At 44.2% G+C, this 19604-nt stretch overlaps 2 protein-coding genes across 2 annotated transcripts; both read left to right on the top strand.

The window, feature by feature from the left end:
* Positions 1–1081: 1081 nt before the first annotated feature.
* ssrp1a (structure specific recognition protein 1a) lies at positions 1082–10785 on the top strand. Its single transcript, XM_037461824.2, has 18 exons — positions 1082–1178; positions 1975–2054; positions 2517–2702; positions 5229–5334; positions 5511–5704; positions 5804–5904; positions 6104–6233; positions 6322–6425; positions 6608–6736; positions 6821–7042; positions 7426–7498; positions 8745–8877; positions 8967–9012; positions 9113–9248; positions 9349–9516; positions 9838–9953; positions 10046–10226; positions 10580–10785. Exons 2-18 carry the CDS (start codon positions 2001–2003, stop codon positions 10649–10651), a joined length of 2151 nt encoding a protein of 716 aa, XP_037317721.1. The 5' UTR covers positions 1082–1178; positions 1975–2000; the 3' UTR covers positions 10652–10785.
* Positions 10786–14000: 3215 nt separating this feature from the next.
* Positions 14001–19464, top strand: p2rx3a (purinergic receptor P2X, ligand-gated ion channel, 3a). The gene is made up of 12 exons (XM_037461826.2): positions 14001–14345; positions 15554–15689; positions 15835–15906; positions 16146–16215; positions 17012–17108; positions 17215–17292; positions 17433–17574; positions 17957–18093; positions 18174–18267; positions 18413–18478; positions 18565–18642; positions 18732–19464. Exons 1-12 carry the CDS (start codon positions 14212–14214, stop codon positions 18858–18860), a joined length of 1233 nt encoding a protein of 410 aa, XP_037317723.2. The 5' UTR covers positions 14001–14211; the 3' UTR covers positions 18861–19464.
* The last annotated feature ends 140 nt before the right edge of the window (positions 19465–19604 follow it).

Here is a 19604-nt window from a genome sequence, read left to right as displayed (position 1 = left end):
ATAAGAATTGTAGAAGCACGCTGGGGCCTATAAATTTAGAGGCCTCACATAAACTGTATTACGAAAAACAAGTTATCAATGGAGCATGGCACACACTTAAGGCACCCACTAGGATATATTCCGTCTGTTTTATTTCTGTCTGTTTCTGAGAAAAGGGGGTAGGGTGACAAGTGTTTGCATGGTCCGCGGCAATTCTTTTTTCTACCTTTATTCCTCGGCTTTTAGTTTTTTTTATTGAATTTTTCTAGGTGATTACGGGTATAAACGAGGTTGGAAATTTAAGTAGAAGCCTAACCGATTATGACGATTTGTCCTCGTTACAATTTAAATATTTTTTCTCAAACTGGTTTGGTTTGATTTCATTTAAATGCTGTTTGGGCCTCAGATTTATATTTTACTTCCTAATTGAATATGCCGAGGCCCGGTTCTAAAGGTGTATCTATTTCAGGTGTATGATTTAATTGTGGCGTTAAATTCTAGTAAATGTAAGATCTATAAACTGTATAGACTTTAATGAGTGGATAAGGGGGAATTAACGGTTGATCGTCAAAAAGCTCCAGTCATGTTAATCTGCACGAATATCCTTTGATTTGTATTTAATCCAGGGCCTTCATGCAGTCACAGAAGGTTTGCTCTATATCATGCTGTTTCAAAATCCAAATAAACATTAAGACTGTGACTAAGTAAGTAATGTCATATCCATTTTTCACTCTTAATAATTAATAGGCAATTTAAGGTAGGTAACTCCGATACTGTTCTTCTCTGCGTACTGTACCGTTATTTTAAATTTTGACCATACAATGAAATAGAATAGAAAATATAAAACCATACATTTATGTACTACTGTCGGCTACCGTTGTATGAGAAGGGTTGTGTGCCACCTAATGGTGATGAATGGTCACTACAGTCGGCTGCATGTGGCGCGGACTACTTTAAAGTATATCTTTAAACAGCAGTTGTCATAAGCAGCTCAAGAGTTTATGTACCAAAAAAACGGGCCAGTCAAAAACGCATTTTCCCAAGCGAATGTTTTCAAGCGTGAATATTTAACTAGAAAAGAGAAATTCTCTGTCAAACCGGAAGTAAATACATATCACTTGCTGGTTACTTCCGGTGACGTCGCGCTAGCTGCCGATGCCACACGCGGGAAACAGGCGAAGCTTCTCATCACGTTGATTGTAAGGCATGAAGTTTCAAATTCCACTCGATTGCATGTTAATTAACTCATTTGATATGTTTGTATCTAAGAACGACTCTGTTTCAACGGCGTGCTTTACGGGGAGCTGTTTGGCTTTCAAAATGAACTCTGAATCTCTGTTGATTTCTTTTCACCGGCCTACTCCAACTAAAGCGCTTGATATGATGCACACTGCGTCCCTATTCGGGCGGTGCTTGTGGTCAGTGTCGCTTGTTAATCTGCTTGAGGAGACTGGCCAACTCCGTGCTGCAACGTTGTAGAAAATAAGCGCACCGTGAGCAGTTCCAGTTAGCCTAGCTATTGTTAGTAGCACATCGTGGACGTTAGTTGTCGTTTTTAGTCAACAACTGTTGGACCGGTCAATGGGACCTATCCGTTATTTATTGATGTATGTTAGAAGAAAATAGTATTCGAAATATGCAGTTGGTGGATGTCCCTTTTGGCTCACAGTTAGCGTAGACTGTTTGCTAAAAATTAGCTCACAATTTCCCTTTAAATTGAGTGCACAGTAACAGTTAACTGCCAGAATCAATCGGGCATGCTAAAATATAAAATAAAACCAAAATGTAAGATATACCATGCAGTGCGTGGTATTAACAATCACATCAAAGCAGCTTTCTGTGGACTCATTCGCTAATTCCTTAAGTGTCTGACCATATTGTTTTCAGTTTACAGTGGAATGACGAATAGCTGTTAAAAAGACACGTTTGGAATTGATGCTCCAAACGTAATAAAGCTTCTATGGTTCTATGTCATTTCTGCTCTTCTGTCTGCAGAGGACGAGTCCTCGCCTGTAGCTGAGATGGGAGACACGCTGGAGTTCAGCGACATTTACCAGGAGGTCAAAGGCTCCTGGGTCAGTATCCTCATCAACAGCTGTCACGAAGTGCAGAGAGGAACCACACGCACTCGTATAGTTCTACTCCAAAAGTTTGTCTATTAAAGGTTGTGCCTTTGAATGGAGCTGTGTAGAGTTCAAAATGAAACGTGGCCCTGTTCATTATTCATGATTTTAAATGTTTTATATCGGGGGTAGAATTTGTATTGCAAATTGGGCGGATGTAACCTCATTATTTTTAAGGCCTTATCCTTAAGAACTAGCAATGTGATGAGTATTTGACAATCTCCTCATCACATTCACCACCAGTGAATTCCTTTGAAACAATTAAAAGTCAAATTGGGCAGTTTCAGTTTTTGTCAGTCGACTAATACATACTTTTTTCCTGATTTACAACGACGTCTTACTTGATGCTTCAAAGCCCCGGCATTTTGAAACGAGTCGTATGTCTGTTTGTGCCTCTTCCCCATTGCGCTGCAGAACGATGGGCGGCTGCGTTTCGGCAAACAAAGTGTGGTTTATAAAAGCAGCAAGACGGGGAAGGTGGACAGCATCCCGACTAGCGATCTCAACCAGGCCCAATGGAGGCGAGTGTGTTTAGGTCACGGCATCAAGCTGGGCACCCATTCAGGACATATCTACAAATATGACGGCTTCAGGGACACGGTAGGTTTGCTTTTAATAAATCACTGTTCTTTTTAAGTCCTGACAAGGGTCTGAAAGATTTTTGTCATCTTTTTTTCATGGAAGATCCTCAAACAGACTCTAAATCTTTCATCCTGGTATTTTTTTTTGTGAAGCAATTGTTACCGTACTCAGACTGGACCATTACAGAGCGACGCACACACACGCCACTGGTTTATGAGCAGCGAGGTAACACAAGAAGGGGGGCCACCGCCAAACGACTTCCAAAAAACGCTACCTTCTCGCGAAAAACCCAGTGTTGGCAGTTATTAAAAGTATGTGAAAGAGTGGAGTCTTCTCTCCAAAGCTCCTAATGGGATTAATGAGGGAAACCAGCGCCAGCATGTGTGTTCCATAAACAGTGTAATCATCGGCACATGCGAGTCAGTGTTTACATCAATCCACTGAAACAATTTGGCTGAGAAGACCGACGAGGAGGGGGGGAAAAAAAGAAGAAATTGCGCTTGTAGTTTTTTTTATCACCTTTTCCCCCGCTGCTGTGAGCGTATGGGCAATGTCAGCTCGCGAGTATAAAATGAGGACGGAGGAAGGGGTATAACCTGGAGCAGTGGCGTCTCCGGGGGTTAATCAGCGTAGTGTTTTTTTTTTTTTTTTTGGTAGATGGATCATCTCGTCCCGGAGCACATGGCGTGATGTCATTGTTTATTTTCCCACAGCCAGCGTCGGTAATCGGGAGTTGGCGGGAGGTTTAGCTGCTGGCGAGCCGTCCAGGAGCTTTTCATGCACGTGTCCTTCTGAAGTGTCCTTGAGCAAGACAACGGACCTTGTGTAGCCGCCTGCAGAGGCCCGTCCGCGTCGAGACGTCATTGTCGAATGTGTGCAGCGGCGTGTTGTGCAACCGGCTGTTAAAAAGTATTTTGTAGCAACCGAAAATGCAGAATGTTTTTCAATTGTCCCAAAGTGTATCGACTACGGTTATAATAATCGATTGTTCAAGTAACTCACCGTGAGAGAAGTCCCCACAATGTCCGGCTGTGCTTCTCAAACGTGCATCTGCTGTTCTACCTCATCAAAGATGCGTCATGTGCCCCCAAGACGGTAAAATTGTTTTCAAAAGCCATGTCAGGTCCAAGACATTTTACTTGTGGAACGGTCCTGTTCAAAAAAGGGTTATACATTTAAGTTCAAAAAGTTTAATACCAACAATTTATCAAAACATTAGACGGCCGAGCATCACATGAATCTACAATAATGCACAATTTTCTACTGTTGGCGATCAGCCGTTGGTCCTTATTTACTGCAGGTGACGTCAGCGATGCCATACAGAGTCTGATTGTTAGCGTGAGAATCAATACTGGAACGTTTTGTATTGCTGATCAAGATGTACTATTTATTCATATTTTTTTAAAGTGATGACATACTGTTGATTTTTTAAATTGCCTTTTATCAAACAAAATAATGAAAGAACCCTTGAACAAGATTGATAGTAAAATTAATAAAACACTAACAATACTGATCCCCTACTGACAAGGATACAAGATTAAATCTATCAGGTCCCAAAGAAAAGTCTTGTCGAGCCCTATCATGAAATAATTATTTTGCTATTCATGTGTTTGAGGAGGCAACAGGAAGTTGGCCGGCTCGCCTGGTGCGAAGCTGCAAGAGGTTGAAGGTTGTTAGGAGAGCGTGGTTGGAGATGTTGTAATAGAAGACAGACTGTCGTGTTGAGGAGGCCTGTGTCTGTAGTGGGTGGTGGGGGGTCTGTTTATTATGATTAAATGAGCCGAGCCACAACAAATGTGCCAAAACTGTAATGAGGAGCGCAGAAACACTCGACAGCAGCCCTGATGAGGACACTGGGAATGAAAACGCACACATCGACAAAAACAGGCAACCTCTGCAACACACGCACATCTGCTCCCACAAGCTCTCGTATCTCAACGGCACCTTTAATCCAGGCCTACAAACAAACTGATGAATGCACACACACACACACACACAGACTCTGGGCTCTAATTGGCTGTAATAACCTTATGGACAGGCAGATATCCAGGTGCGTAAACTCTGTTTCCCACAGAGTTCCTGCCCTGGCCCGTTCACACACACACACACACACACACACATCGCAATCACTTCCACGTGTGTGTGTGTGTGTGTGTGATTGAGCATGTGTTTGTCGCTGTGTGTGTGTCCACTTGTAAGCGAGCCTGCAGGATAAATAAACCGGCTGATTGTCAGCGGAGGGGAGGAGGACTCTGAGGGCAGATGGATTACTTTCACCTCCAGTGTTCCCAAGAGGCCTCAGCGGCAGGCGTGGCTCTAATTGCTCTGTGATTAATTAACCCCCCCCCCCCGTCACTTTGACTACAAGATTCCCTACACCACGGTCCTCCGTCACCGCACCCTGTGTTTTTTTTTTGTTTTTTTTTCTGAGGTGTACTTCTCACAATTGTCCCAGCGCGGCGCCGGCGTTTTAACTGCCTGACTAACAAAGCATTTTCCATCTATGTTCCCTCCTTCATCCCCTCCCCCCCTTCTGTCCATCAGGACTTTGAGAAAATCTCTGAGTACTTCAAGGCCAACTACAAGGTGGAGCTGTCAGAGAAGGACATGTGTGTGAAGGGATGGAACTGGGGAACAGCCAAGTTCTCGGGTAAAACAATCCAAACTGTTTAAGGACTAACAAAACGTGTTGGCTACTGAAGTTGTGAAACTCAGTTTATTCTACATAATCCGACGTGTATTCACATCTTTAAGGAACATTCTAAAATGTTTTTTTCCCCCCTGTCCTGAGAACCCCGATGCACTAAAATCCTCTGCACACTGCAGGGCCGCTGTTGTCATTTGAAGTAAATGAAAGCACAGCTTTCGAGGTGCCACTGGCCAACGTGTCCCAGTGTGCGACGGGGAAGAACGAAGTCACCCTAGAGTTTCACCAGAACGACGACACAGAGGTCTCCCTCATGGAGGTCCGCTTCTACGTCCCCCCCAGCCAGGCCGACGAACGGCAAGACCCCGTCGAGGTGAGGCTGGATGGGCTGTTTTTTTTTTTCTTAAATAAATGAAATCGCCTTTGATTATAGAGCTAAAAGTGTCTGTACGCGTGTGTGTTTTTCCTGCAGGCGTTTGCTGAGAATGTGTTGTCTAAGGCCGACGTGATCCAGGCCACAGGGGACGCTGTGTGCATCTTCAAAGAGCTCCAGTGTCTTACACCCAGAGGAAGGTAGAAGATCAGCGCTGCAACACTCTCACGCTTCCTCATCCATGTTGTCTACGTAATTAGCGTTTGCCCTGGTAGTTGGCTCACCAGACAGTGGCCGGGTTAGGCCTTCCCCTGCAGGGATGTGGTTCACACCACTCGCCTCGGCTACGGGCCGTAGCGCGACTGCTCTCACACACCTCTTCTCCTGCGCCCCACTCAGGTACGACATCCGGATCTACCCGACGTTCCTTCACCTCCACGGTAAAACCTTTGACTACAAGATTCCCTACACCACGGTCCTCCGTCTCTTCCTGCTGCCACACAAGGATCAGAGGCAGATGTTCTTTGTGGTAAGTGGACTTCTGTGCCTCCTTTCACCAAAAACATACTTTTTTCTCAATCCTTCTAAAGCTCTTTCTTTTTACATTTTTCCATCAGATCAGTCTGGATCCTCCCATCAAGCAGGGTCAGACGCGTTATCACTTTCTCATCCTGCTTTTCTCCAAGGAAGAGGACCTGAGCCTCACCCTCAACATGAGCGAGTGAGTGTGTGTGTGTGTGTTTTTTGACGTGTCCACTAGAGGGAGCCGTCGGCCTGGAGGAACAGCTTCCATCCATTTACAGTAGCACCGGCGACTTTTACGTCCTCTGCATTGTTGTTTGTAAAGACCAGATGAACAACAATGTTTATTCCACTGTTCGTGAACCTTTGCGTGTCTCACAGGGATGACGTGGAGCGCCGCTTTGAGGGGAAACTCAGTAAAAACATGTCCGGCTCTCTGTATGAGATGGTCAGCAGGGTGATGAAGGCCCTCGTCAACCGCAAGATCACCGTGCCCGGAAACTTCCAGGGGTAAGCTGCCCGATGGAGGCCGCCTGTGGCCCTCCCCTCACACACTCACGCAACTCCAGCTCAACTTGCCTCATTCCTCCGCAGTCACTCTGGGGCTCAGTGCATCACCTGCTCCTACAAGGCGTCCTCGGGCCTCCTCTATCCCCTGGAGAGGGGCTTCATCTATGTCCACAAGCCCCCCGTGCATCTGCGCTTCGAGGAGATCTCCTGCGTCAACTTCGCCCGAGGCACCACCACGACGCGGTCCTTTGACTTTGAGATCGAGACCAAGCAGGGAAATCAGTTCACCTTCAGCAGCATCGAGAGGTGAGGACTCCTGTCGCGTTGACACGTCGGCCCCCGTTACCTCGCTCGCATGAATCTGTGCGACGTGAGTCACCGGAGACGCGTCACTGCGTTCCTCCTCTGCCTGTGCACTTTGCTAAGATGTGAGGTTCAAAGCTATGTACAAATGCCAGCATAGAAACCTGAAACACGGAGGCGTTGTTTGTGCAGGAGGCCCGGGTTCGCTCCAGGAGAACCCATGTATTTGTTTAGTGACCCGACTCTGGTTCTAAAGTTTCACCCGTCGTTGTTGAGATAGCTGGGAGCGCTTAGTGCCACGTAGATCTTTACGTCATACCCTTGAGCCTTGTGTCCGTTTGGTGAGTTTCAGCCGAGATGACCCCAGTCTTTCTCCTCTCCTGCAGAGAAGAGTACGGCAAACTGTTTGACTTTGTGAACGCCAAGAAACTCAACATCAAGAACCGAGGCTTCAAAGAGGTAACTTCTTCATTCATCTCAATGTCTCCCAGTATGTGATCAAAGACATTACCATGACTCGTGTCCCACTTCCACCCCGGATATTGATGCCTGTTGCCCTTCTCCTCTGTGTGTGTCCTTGTACCCCTGTAGAAGAAGGTGGGTATGGTCTCGGGCGTCATGTGTGAAGGCAACACTTGTTTGTTTGTTTTAATTGGTGTAATCTCTGCTTGCATGGCGCGTGTGTGTGTGCGCGTGTTTGATCTTTTCCTGAAATCTTGGGTCTTGGTTGCAGATTGATTGCCCAGTGATGGATGCTGGATGATTTATGACTAATCATGGGACATGGGGGTTAAGGAGTGCGGGGTTCTGATAACTAAATGTGTGTGTGTGTGGTGTGTGCAGTTGTGCATTGTGCTGACTAATAAGTGTCCCTGGGGTGGTTTTGGTGTGCTTCAAGACTCAACACAGCATGACCACTGCTTAACGTAGGCAGTTGTGATTGCGTTAATGCCGGTCAGCTGATGTATAGAAGGTCCTAGTCTGTTCCTCCGGTGACGACGCAACCTGTTGCCGTGGTGACAGGGTCAGTAGAGAGGGGTCAATGAGAACAAATGGCCCGACTGTCCTGTTGGAGGTTTAAATATAGGCTGCTTAATGCACGGAGATGGGAAAGACGACGTGGGAGGAGAAGATAGCGGTTTAGTCCGAGATGACATTTGAATGAAACGGGAGTATTCTCCTTTTTTCATTCTTGAGTCATCTTTTGTTAAAGAAACCTGGCACAAATAAAGAGGAACAGGTGCTATTGTACACTGCATGTTTCTAATGAACGAACCTCATGTGCTCATTGACATCAGATGTCTTTTAATTAGGAAGCTATTTGTAGAGTTCGCAGCATCTGACTCGGAGCATCACTGAAGACAGTAAGACTGTAGATTAGGAATAAAAGAATGGTCTTTGACTCTCTTTGAAATTCCTGAATAATGGTGATGGAGATTTGTAAATCAATCCTTCAGTCAATCAAATGAAAACCGACCAAATTTAATAAAGTGTTTTTAAAATTAAAAAAGTCGTTAAAAAATCATTTTAAACCATTATCCTTATTGAAATTGCGATTGGTATTCATCCCTAACTGGACGTTTCATTGACTGAACGATAAATCACTTTTTTGAAAGTGGTGCTTAATTGCAGCCCTAAAACCTTCCCGACGGCCACGCAGTGGTGCGCTTTCTGCTGTGTTGCTGACGACGGAGTCTACTTGCAGGGCATGAAGGGTAAGATTGACGAGTACAGCGACTCGGACGAGGACCAGCACGACGCCTACCTGGAGAGGATGAAAGCCGAGGGCAAGATCAGGGAGGAGGGCAACGACAGCGAGGAGTCGGATGGCGAGAGCGGTGAGTTGAGTTGGACCGAGGTAAGCGGCGCACGTCGTGTCCAGGAGAGAGCAGTAGGTCTGACTCCCCCGTCTCTCCTCGCTCTGTAGACGAGTCGTTCAACCCCGGCGAAGAGGACGACGACATTGCCGAAGAGTGAGAGCCTTTTTCCATTCTATTGTTGGATGTGTATTCGGTCACCGCGGCTTCTTGCACACAGCTGACCCGTCTCCTGCCTTTTCCTCCTTTACGTCAGGTACGACAGCAACGCGTCGGCGAGCGACAGCAGCGACGACGGGGACGACGACGACGGCGACGGCAGCAGCTCAAAGAAAAAGGCCCCGAAAGTCAAAGTGGTGAAGGAGAAAAAAGAGAGGAAACCACGCAAAGAGGTGGGCGAGAGAAAACTTGACCCAAATATGTGGTTATGATACACAAAAAAGAAATGGATTCATGTGATTCTTTTTTTCCTTCCTTTCTTCTGCGGAGTAGAAAAAGCAGAAAGATAAGGGCGGCCCCAAGAGGCCGATGAGCGCCTACATGCTGTGGCTCAACTCCAGCCGCGAGCGCATCAAGTCGGAGAACCCGGGCATCTCCATCACGGAGATTTCCAAGAAGGCCGGAGAGATGTGGAGACAACTGGGCAAGGACGACAAGGAGGTGAGGCAGGAGCCCGAGATGCTTTTCCAGTCATGTTTTCTATTACATTCTATAATATTAATCCGTCTCATCACCATCATAGATTCTTTAATTGTGGTTAAAAAGGAACATTCGCGCTAGTTTTTAGTTTGTTTATGGTCATGCAGAAAAAAATAACATTCCTTGGGTTAAAAGTGGTGCCCGTGTTAGTATTAGTCTACACACTATTGAAAGAACCATGACAGCCAGATGTCATGGTTTTCTTTACATCTGTGCCACATGAAACCTTTAACCAACCCAGTCTTGATTACTTCTCCCAACGCTCTGGTCACTTTCCTGCAGGAGTGGGATATCAAGGCGGCGGAGGCGAAGAGGCAGTACGACAAAGCGAAGCAGGAGTACAAGGAGAGCGGCGGGGGGGAAGCTGCTGCTCCAGCAGCGACATCCAGCTCCAAGAAGTGAGGCTCAGAGAAGCAGAGAGAGAACTCCCGCTGGTTTGTTTGGTCTTTGCTACAATCAGTCTCTTTATATTTGTAACTCAAACCATTAGGGAGAGTAAAAAGTCTGGCGGGGCGAAGGAGGAGAAGAAGAGGAAGTCCGCCGGCGCGGACAAGGAGAAGGAGCGGGCGGTAGCCAACGACAGCTTTAAGAGCCGAGAGTTCATCGAGACGAGCGAGGAGAGCTCGTCGGACACCGACCGCAAGAGCAAGACCAAGGCCAAGAGGAAGAAGGTACGGCCAGGAACAATAATTATAATAATGAAACGCCACGGCCAGACGGGCGGCAGCATTATCGAAGTCGTCCTGTCTGGTGTTCACCACGACGTTCTGACACTGAAACCTCTTGGTCTTGATTGACGAGTTTCCCAATTCGTTTTTAGTTGCTCCACTTCCCATATTATGATGCAAGGGTGTCTCTCTTAATGCTTAATGTAATCCAACTTGCCTCAAACGGTCGTATTTCCATTTCCTCCTTGACCGGTTTCGACCCTAATCAGCTGACAAACTTCTCATGCGTCTCCTGCTTCATTTTTATTGTAAAATAATGTATTACCTGACCCCTGTTCTTTCTATTTTGGAACCAGGAATCGGATGATGAAATGGAGGAAGAAGAGGCCGTGTCCACACCTGCCAGCTCAGAAGAGGAGTCCGACTAAACACAACAACATTTATCCATCCTGCTCACAGACCAAGGACCAAGCATATATACGCTCCATGTGGATCTCACACCCATGATCTGTGGGACAAATCCACAGACTTGAACTGTACTTTATTTAGAATTTTTTTTTTTCTACTACAAGTTTTGCTTTGAGTACAAACGCACTTGACTGTGACTCTTGAAGCTCATGTAATATTTGATCTTCTGACTTGTTTTTTGGGAGCATTTAAAACAGTTGAGTGTTAGTTTGTGCTTTACCAAGGTATCTTTTCAGGCTTGAATAAATAAATAATTCATTTTTAATAAAGCCGCACTGCATTGTTTATTGGTGGTACACAATATTTTAACATCACGCCGCTGAGTGAAAATCCAAACCAGCATCTTTAGTTTGTTTTTTGCAGCGAGTTACTATTCTATACATATATATATATATATATATATTATATAATATATATATATATATAATCCAGAGTTCACCTGCATTACTCCAGTTATTTTGGCTTTAGATGTTGGGATGTTTACCTAAAATATATAAAAATACAATTTAATTAAAAGACCTTAAAGGGGACACTTTTGAAGTGCTGACATCTGCCAAACTCCACCTGCTGAGGGATAGTGTGGCTTATGATCAAATGCTCCAGAACAGTTATTTAAATGACCTTTTGGGGATTGTTGGGTTTTTCGTCCCATGTTTAACCAGATTTTTCTTATACCATGCAAAACCCGTCCATGTCAACACAATCAGCCTTATGGATTAAAGTGTTCACGTTGTCCCGAACTCTCTGCACGAGGACTCATTTTGCTACTTCTCACCACATGAAAGCGTCTTACCATCCACTCTAGAAATGGCCCTGCAGGTCAGGGAGATATTATGTTTACTCAGGAAATTCCCCACAGGATTCTCACCCACTGTGGCATTGTACATTAGGCCCATTTAACCAGGCAGGGTGGTTTGGGAGAGCGCGCGTCATCACAGGAAGCGACGCTGGTGAGCGTTGGAGAGACGTTTCAAACGGGGGGGCCAAGTTTAAAGTACACGGCGGTTTGTGAAAGGGCTGCTGTGTTTTTGGTTTGAACAGGGTGGGTTTTTGTAAGAGCTAAACGCTCCCAACGTGTGGCTTCCTCCCAAGTGAACGTGGCTGAGATCCTCTTTCTGCTGCAGTAACACCGGCTGAATTACCATAGAATGTCCCCTCGTGTTCATTGTCTGACGCTTTTGCAGAGTCCCTTTTACAGACTCAAATCAGTGGATTAATCCTCCAGGATCTTTCCCTTACTTTTCCCCGGTGTTTTTAGTTTGGCCCACATCAAAGCAAAAAGGTCCCTAATTCAAACTGCATCTTCTTTTTTGTCTAATTTTGAAGCATTCAGGAACGACAGGTGTCTAAAGGGTGATGTTTGCCCTGTTCACCATCTGTAGTTTACTGGGTTCGTTTGTTAAATAGACCCAAAACACTGATGTGGTTTATGTCTTTTAAGTGTAAATTATTGTAAAAATGGTTTCTATGCATGGTGAATAGTCTGGATCAATAAATTATAAGGCTGAAGCGGACATGAATATGTCAACCAATTATAAGTCCATCCAATAGTTGTTGAAACGTTTCCTAGAAAAGCTTTGGCCTGACGGCGGCACGACAGGAAAAGTCATCAACATCTGTAAGATTCATCCACTGGGGAGCATGAATCCGTCAGACGGCATATTTGAGATTTTATCTGCTTGGACCGACCAAGAGCCAAATATAAGTCAGTGTATGTGTGAGGTCACGTGATTTGTGGCTGTGCACCGGCATGTCCCAGATGCTGCGGTCAAATGCCCATCCGGTGTGAATGTGTTTTCGTGGATCGCTTCCTGTTCAATGATGATCCCTTTCACCATAGTGTCCCCTTTCACTGGGGAAATCCATCCGACAACCCCGCCCTCACTCCTCGTGTGTGTCCACATCCAAAATCTGACTAATGGGGTCTCACATTTGCAGATGTGCGCGTTCGCACGTCGTGATTGGCCATTCCAGGAATGCAGAGGCCCTAATCTTGTGATCAGTGTTACAGTCGCATGCCGCCTGAAAGCCTGTGCATGTGTGTTTATCCTGTCTTCGATTTTTTTTTACCAGTAATTGACCACAAACATAATGGGCCCACTTAAGAAATGACAAAGTCTTCAGGCACACACTCACTCACACACACACACTGTCATTGCATCATTACATTATCTCCATGATGTAAAAGCCAATAATGCTTTGGTGCTTGTGAGTGTATTGAGAAGTGGTCGTATCATATGTTGCAATAATTGCACAGTTGTCAATAACAGATGTTTTTTTTACGTATTACCGCGCATCAAGCCTACTATAGGAGCCTGTGAGTATAGGATCAGATCACAGTGTTTACATTTAAAGTTGTGTCATTTTCACAAGTTTTTACGGCCACTTTCAAGAAATCATCTCAGATGAACTTTGTATGTAAAATATAAGCAAATAATATCCAGAATAGACATGAAGACACAGTCAATCATCTATACAAACATGTCCTCATTGAATTGTTCACACCTTTTTTGGCCAAAAGCATTTAGAAACTTGGACATATTCATATTCAATCATTTTCAATAATTTAAAGCATTTTGCATTGTTCTTTTCATGCAAATTATTACTTACTTATGTATACAGAGATTTTGAATGAGCCAAGATCAGCCAAGTCAGTGAGATGATTTATCTGTCGAGCTGTAATCCGAATTTCTGGTATTTCAAAATCTACCTGATTGTAGGGCTGACTAAAATAAAGTGATTTTCTAAAACCAAGGAAGGGGGTCAATGCTTGAAGTTTTTTTGCCAATTAAGGCAAACAACAGCTCAAAAACGTTCTGACTTGAAGAAAAGGCTTTTAATAAACAAACCAAATAAACAGGTAATAGAATGCAGACGCCAACCCTCATTTTGGCATTAATGTGTTCGGCTTTAAACAGCGCTACATGTTGTATAACTTCTTCTGCGAGTGGAGTGTTCAGGTTTTGGGGTTTGGACTCCTTGGGCATCTCTCGTAACCACTGAAGCATGAATTAAGTGACCGTTGTGTACTTTGGATAAGAGCATCAAAGAGTCGTAGAAAAACCCCACTGAAAGGATAACAGAAATGTGTCCAACTGAAAGTGGATGGAGGGTTATTGATTTGTGTCTCTGAATAATTGTCTGTGTGCGTGTGCTTCTGGCTTATTGTGAGAGAACGAGGCGTGGGACATGGGGATTTGCAGTGAAGACAGCAAGGGGGGAGGGACACTGGAACACTTTCACAATCCCCTCTCGCTCATTCGAGTGAAGGAAGTAGGAGGTCCAGTTTGTGTTGTGAACCAAGTGCTACAAAGAGCAGAGAGAGAGAGGGAGATGCACTTCTGACCATCAAATGCACAATAAAGCAGATGAACACCGGCCGCACCGAGTGAGCGACACGCAGGGCCAGAGATCATTCCCTCCCAGTTGAAGCGAAGCGAGCTGTACTTTCTCTTCTCTTAAGGCGCCTTTTGACACTTTTGGACAGTTTTTAAACTTTTTTCTCTACCGACGAGCAGCCATGGGTTCCTTCGTGTGGGGCGCCATCACTAATTTCTTCACCTATGAGACCACCAAGTCTGTGGTGGTCAAGAGTTGGTCCGTGGGCATCATCAACCGGATCGTACAGCTGCTCATCATTTCATATTTTGTCGGGTGAGTGGCTGTTTTGGGTATTTATGGGCATGTTGATTGATCATTTCATGGTTTTGTGTTATCTGTCGCTTATTTACAAAAATACTCCTTCTATCTAGCCACGTGGATGTTTTTTGGTTTTATTTGGCCATATTTCAACCCCTTCATTTGCGGATGCTTTAAAAAGAAATCATTCCTGTTCAAATGTTTACAGTTTCCAAAAAATAGCTTTAAGTGTTGAAATATGTCCATTTTTACCTTCATTTTATATCCAAACCTCCCCTCTAGAAAAGTGAGAGCAGCAGAACAGCCATTAAAGGTAATGTGATCTTTAAGTCAAGTAACAAAAGAAATACCCCAACAGAAAAATACTATCTTCCATTCTAAATTTGAATGACGTAAAAGACGCATTATCAGCAATATGCAATTAAAGTACAAAGACTTTGTAAAAGAAGAACCCTGTGAGTATTACATTATGATACATCAAATGATTTGACATTTATTGCTGATCCATGAACAAGAGAAGTTAGTTGCATCTGGTTGGCACTTTAATGTATTTATATATGTTTTATATTTTTTCTCTCAATAGTAACTAGTAGCTGTATGTTAATAAAAAGTGTATTTACTAATAAATTGATGTGATGAAGACAATCATTTAAAGTAGGAGATATTGTTTAAAATTCTATTCCAACTTTGCCCTTTGGGATTCCCCAAATTCCAAATTTTTGAAATGACTTTTTAAGTGAAAACACATCTGTCAGTAGAACAGAACGTGTGCAAATTAATTTGGTTATGGAATACTTTTCAATCTTTAACTGTATAATATCTGAGTGATCAGATTTACTTTGTGCCCTTCTCATCTATTTCCAATACATTTAAGAGCATGTGATCTAAAGAAAAGATACATAAAGGATGTGGGGTGTAAGGTTGTTTAACAACACGTGCTCCTGTTTGAAACATAACTCAAGACTCCTTCAATTTCCTTTGTTCTTCTATCTGCATGAAATAAGTAATCCATCCAGTGCAAATTTAAATAGAATTTTAACAGTTTGGAAATGTTGCTAAAAATGACCAAATGGCAAACAAAAAGTTTGCAAAAAAATACTTGGGGTAAAATCCAAACCATTTCTTTATTTAATGTGAAGGCCGAATGTAAATCAAAAAACTGGTAATTATGTCGGGAGGCTTCGTGTTCTCTCACTGAACTCTGCTGCTCGTCCTGCATGCAGCTGGGTCTTCATCCACGAGAAAGCGTACCAGGCAGAGGACACCGGCATCGAGTCCTCTGTGATGACCAAAGTGAAAGGCTTCGGTTACCATAACGGCCGAGTGATGGATGTTGCCGACTACGTCTTCCCCCAACAGGTGTGTGACGGCGCGAAAAAAACACGACTGGACACGAAGACTCGGAGGGTCGCCGAGGCCGTTGTTGATATCAGTGACATGTGTGGCTCTTTCAGACTGCAGCTCATTAAAGTACGGAATGTGTAAATGCTCGGCTGTGTTTCAGGGCGCAGGGATCTTCTGCATCATGACCAAAGTCATCGTCACAAAAAATCAGTTTCAAGGATATTGTTCAGAGGTGAGGACACATTCAAACCGTCCCATTAGAGGCCCCGGCGCGATGACGTAATGCATTAATGTCTCCTATGAATCGTCAATCTTGCATATCTTCGTACTTCATTATTACATTTTTTGACAATAATTTTTGTTCCAAGATCCCTTTACCTACAAAATAGCTAAAGTTGGGGGGGGGGGTCTAGATACGGCTTGAGTGTGTGTACATGATATCGCTTTTACACTCCCTGTTGTGTGTTTCAGGTGGGAGGAATGTTTAAATGTACCAAAGACGAAGACTGCCAGAAGCACATGGGCACCATCCTCTCCAATGGTGAGTCTAAACCTTCCTGTCACTGTTGGCCTTTTAGAATGGTATCCAATGCTTAAGTGTCTAAGTCAATATCAGGGACCCTATTGGTAGCTGTTCCAGTGTTGAGCGATAACGCTGTTGACATGTCGTTACATTTTTGGTCCGTTTACTATTATTACGCCCACTTCGCCAATTTACACCTGATTTTCCAATCGAAGCTTGTCTGCTAGGTCATGTGAATCATCGTTAATTCTCATGACCGACACACGTTGCCAAAAGAATTAAGCATCTTTCCACACTCACATACTCCGATGCCCGATAGACTCCTAACTCTTTGTGGCTGCCTTTGTTGAAACCAGAGGTCTTCAAGAGGGGGTCCGCGGAGGTACTGCAGGGGGGGGGGGTCTTAACATTTTTGGTTGATAAGACAATTTTATTCTTTTCCCCACAAATTTCCAAAGGAAAAAGAATCAGAATTGTATTTATTGTCTTTAAATACACAATAACATGAATCCAACATATTGTAGCGAACAAGAGCTCTCTTGAGCTGGGCACCGGTTCATTCACAGCACCTTTCATGCAAAAACGACAGCACAGGCACCAGCCAATCAGATCGCGGTTATTCTCATGTCAAAAAAGGGCGCGAAGCTCAAAATTAAAAGACGGCGTACCAAACTCCGTAGAATAGGGGGTCCTTGCTCCATCTCGCCATCAGTTTGGGGGACCTTGGCCTGAAAAACGTTGCAGACCCCTGGTTTAAACCATAAATCAGATTGTGTCCCATTTACTGACCATCGCTCTCTGTCTCACACACCAGGGGTGATAACAGGCGTTTGCCTCAACTCCTCCAATGAAACCAAGGCCTTCTGCGAGAGTTTCGGATGGTGTCCAGCCGAGAACGACAGAGTTAGGGTGTAAGATTCTCTCACACACACACACACACACACACAAAGATATGCATGTGCATTAAAAGACTTGGTTGTCATCCTCACACGTCCTTCTCTGTCAACACCCTGCCAGCAAACCGATGCTGGATGTGAGCAACTTCACCATCTTCATCAAAAACAGCGTTCGCTTTCCAAAGTTTGATGTCACCAGGTCGGTAACACGAGGACACTCAATCTCAAATTGAAGCGGCTGAAACAACTGTGTAGAAAATATGTAATAATCACACGGAACTTGGTACCTGCCCCTTTGTGATTATTTCTTGTCATTAACACAAAGTGTTTTTCTCTCAGAGGGAACTTTATCTCCACAATGACGTCCGATGATATCAAGAATTGTACTTACCATCCAGAGACGAACCCCTACTGCCCCATCTTTCGCGTGAATGACGTGCTGAGTTACACTAATCAGAGCGTTCGGGACCTCGCAGACAAGGTCATATCCGTCCTCCATCTCCTCCTTTTTCCTATTCCTCCTCAAATTCCTACAACGCGTCGTCATTCAAAGCTAAGATGTTGAGACTGTACTGGAAACTACACACAGAGACACAGTTGTGTCGCGATGCACGGGAGTGGGCAGCTCACCGCCATTCCCACGGCGACATATAGATGAGCGGTGTATGATACCAACGCACAGGCCACCTCATAGCATGCCTGAGATGCCCCAGATGCACGCTTTGTTATTAGACGTTCAGTAAATCTGCAGAGTTGCACCTTTTACTTTAACCGAAAATAAAGCTATAATACAGTATAAAACAGTATTTGATTCCACAAAAGCTTCGATGTGCATCTGTCTTCTCCTCGCCCTTCTCTTTCAGGGTGGAGAAATAGGAATAAATATTGAGTGGAAGTGTAACTTTGATTGGGACATTGAATATTGTCTACCCAAGTACAAATTCACGCGGCTGGATGCGCCGTTTGCCAAGAACGCCATCTCCAGCGGCTACAACTTCAGGTACCGTTCCTCTTTATGTTCAAATGACTTTTTTCTTTTACATTCTTTGGTCACTTTCTTTTCCTTCACTTTGAATTCAGATTTGCCAAATATTTCCTGACGGAGAATGGGACTGAATTCCGGACGCTTCACAAAGCATATGCCATCCGCTTTGATGTCATGGTCACCGGCAAAGTGAGTTGTGTGACATTGGCGTGCGTCTGTGGCGTCTGTGGTTAAATGTATTCAATGTTAGCGAATACCATCTATTCTAGAGAGCAGTCCTGTTGTGTGCAGTTTGCACATTACGTCACCCAAACGGTCTCCATCTCTCCTCCAGGGAGGAAAGTTTGACATAATCCCAACACTCATCAACTTGGTAGCTGCCTTCACCTCCGTTGGACTGGTAGGAGAATCCGATCAGGCCAAAGACGGACAGTTTTAGTGTCTGCTGTCAGCTTTGATTATAACCTTTTGTTTCTGTGTCGGCAGGGTACGGTCCTTTGCGACATTATCCTGCTTAACTTCTTGAAAGGGGCAGACCAGTACAAAGCTAAGAAGTTTGAAGAGGTAATTATTTGTTAAATAATACATCTGCACGGCAGAGAGAGCTTTCACCAAAGCACGGACTGACGTTCTCCGTTGTTTTGTCCACCCAGGTGTCGGCGGCTCAGGTAGACGCGTCCTTTGGTCGAAGCCCAGACAGCCAGCTGTCCCTTAAACCAGGGATCAAGAGCTCCTACGACTCTGGAGCCATTTTCCTCGATGCCTCTGACCAACCTGTCTGACTGACAACAACACAACAATGTGAAGAATGGACTTCTCTTTTTCTTTTTCTTTCCTTTGCTGCGAGAGATCCTGGTTGTCAGGCCAGTGCAGTCAGTTTTCGTTTGGCGAGCTTTTGGAATTTATGTAAAAAATGTCCTCGTGATCTATGCAATTTCGCGGAGGAGGTTGAAGCCAGAAGGAAGGAATTATGGCCTGATGTATGGCTGACACGAATAATTGGAGTTTCCTGGTTAGCATCACGCAGGCACATATCCTCCACATTTATATAAAGCTTGGTTTTAAGTACAATATTTCTACTTGTAGGGCATTATACAGTAGGAAAATGCTATTTTAATGTCATCAGTTTAATTTTACGGTTACAATAAACATCGACATCATGTCTGTCAGGCAAACTTATTAAAGCTGAATAAATCCCCTATTGAATTAAATAACATTACATAAACAATAATAGTGTTAAATAACCATAACAGCCCTGAGAATAAAGTATTTGACTACCGTTTTGGAAAATTGTTGTGTCATGTTCACACTCTCTCCACCCTTCCTCTAAATAAAAACACTAAATAGTGTCTCCAAATAGTGTCTCCAAATAGGGTAAATACATGGTATGAGAGTGTGTGTTATGAGAGGGGTCTGCAGAGGGATAAATGTGTGCGTCTGTGTGTGTGGTTTGAGGTTCACAAATGGACCATTAGTCATCCACTTCTTTGAAAACACATGCACTATGTAACTACTTTCTATAATCC

The sequence above is a fragment of the Pungitius pungitius genome, chromosome 2 (genome assembly GCF_949316345.1).
Source record: "Pungitius pungitius chromosome 2, fPunPun2.1, whole genome shotgun sequence".
NCBI lineage: Eukaryota > Metazoa > Chordata > Actinopteri > Perciformes > Gasterosteidae > Pungitius > Pungitius pungitius.
This window is presented reverse-complemented; position numbering and strand designations above follow the sequence as displayed.

Coding starts and splice junctions, on each gene's coding strand:
- ssrp1a (XM_037461824.2), top strand. CDS start 2,001: ATGGGAGACACGCTGGAGTTCAGCGACATTTACCAGGAGGTCAAAGGC. Junction 2,055..2,516: donor AGGAGGTCAAAGGCTCCTGG/GTCAGTATCCTC, acceptor ATTGCGCTGCAG/AACGATGGGCGGCTGCGTTT. Junction 6,234..6,321: donor AGAGGCAGATGTTCTTTGTG/GTAAGTGGACTT, acceptor TTTTTCCATCAG/ATCAGTCTGGATCCTCCCAT.
- p2rx3a (XM_037461826.2), top strand. CDS start 14,212: ATGGGTTCCTTCGTGTGGGGCGCCATCACTAATTTCTTCACCTATGAG. Junction 18,094..18,173: donor TCCAGCGGCTACAACTTCAG/GTACCGTTCCTC, acceptor CTTTGAATTCAG/ATTTGCCAAATATTTCCTGA. Junction 18,643..18,731: donor AAGCTAAGAAGTTTGAAGAG/GTAATTATTTGT, acceptor TTGTCCACCCAG/GTGTCGGCGGCTCAGGTAGA.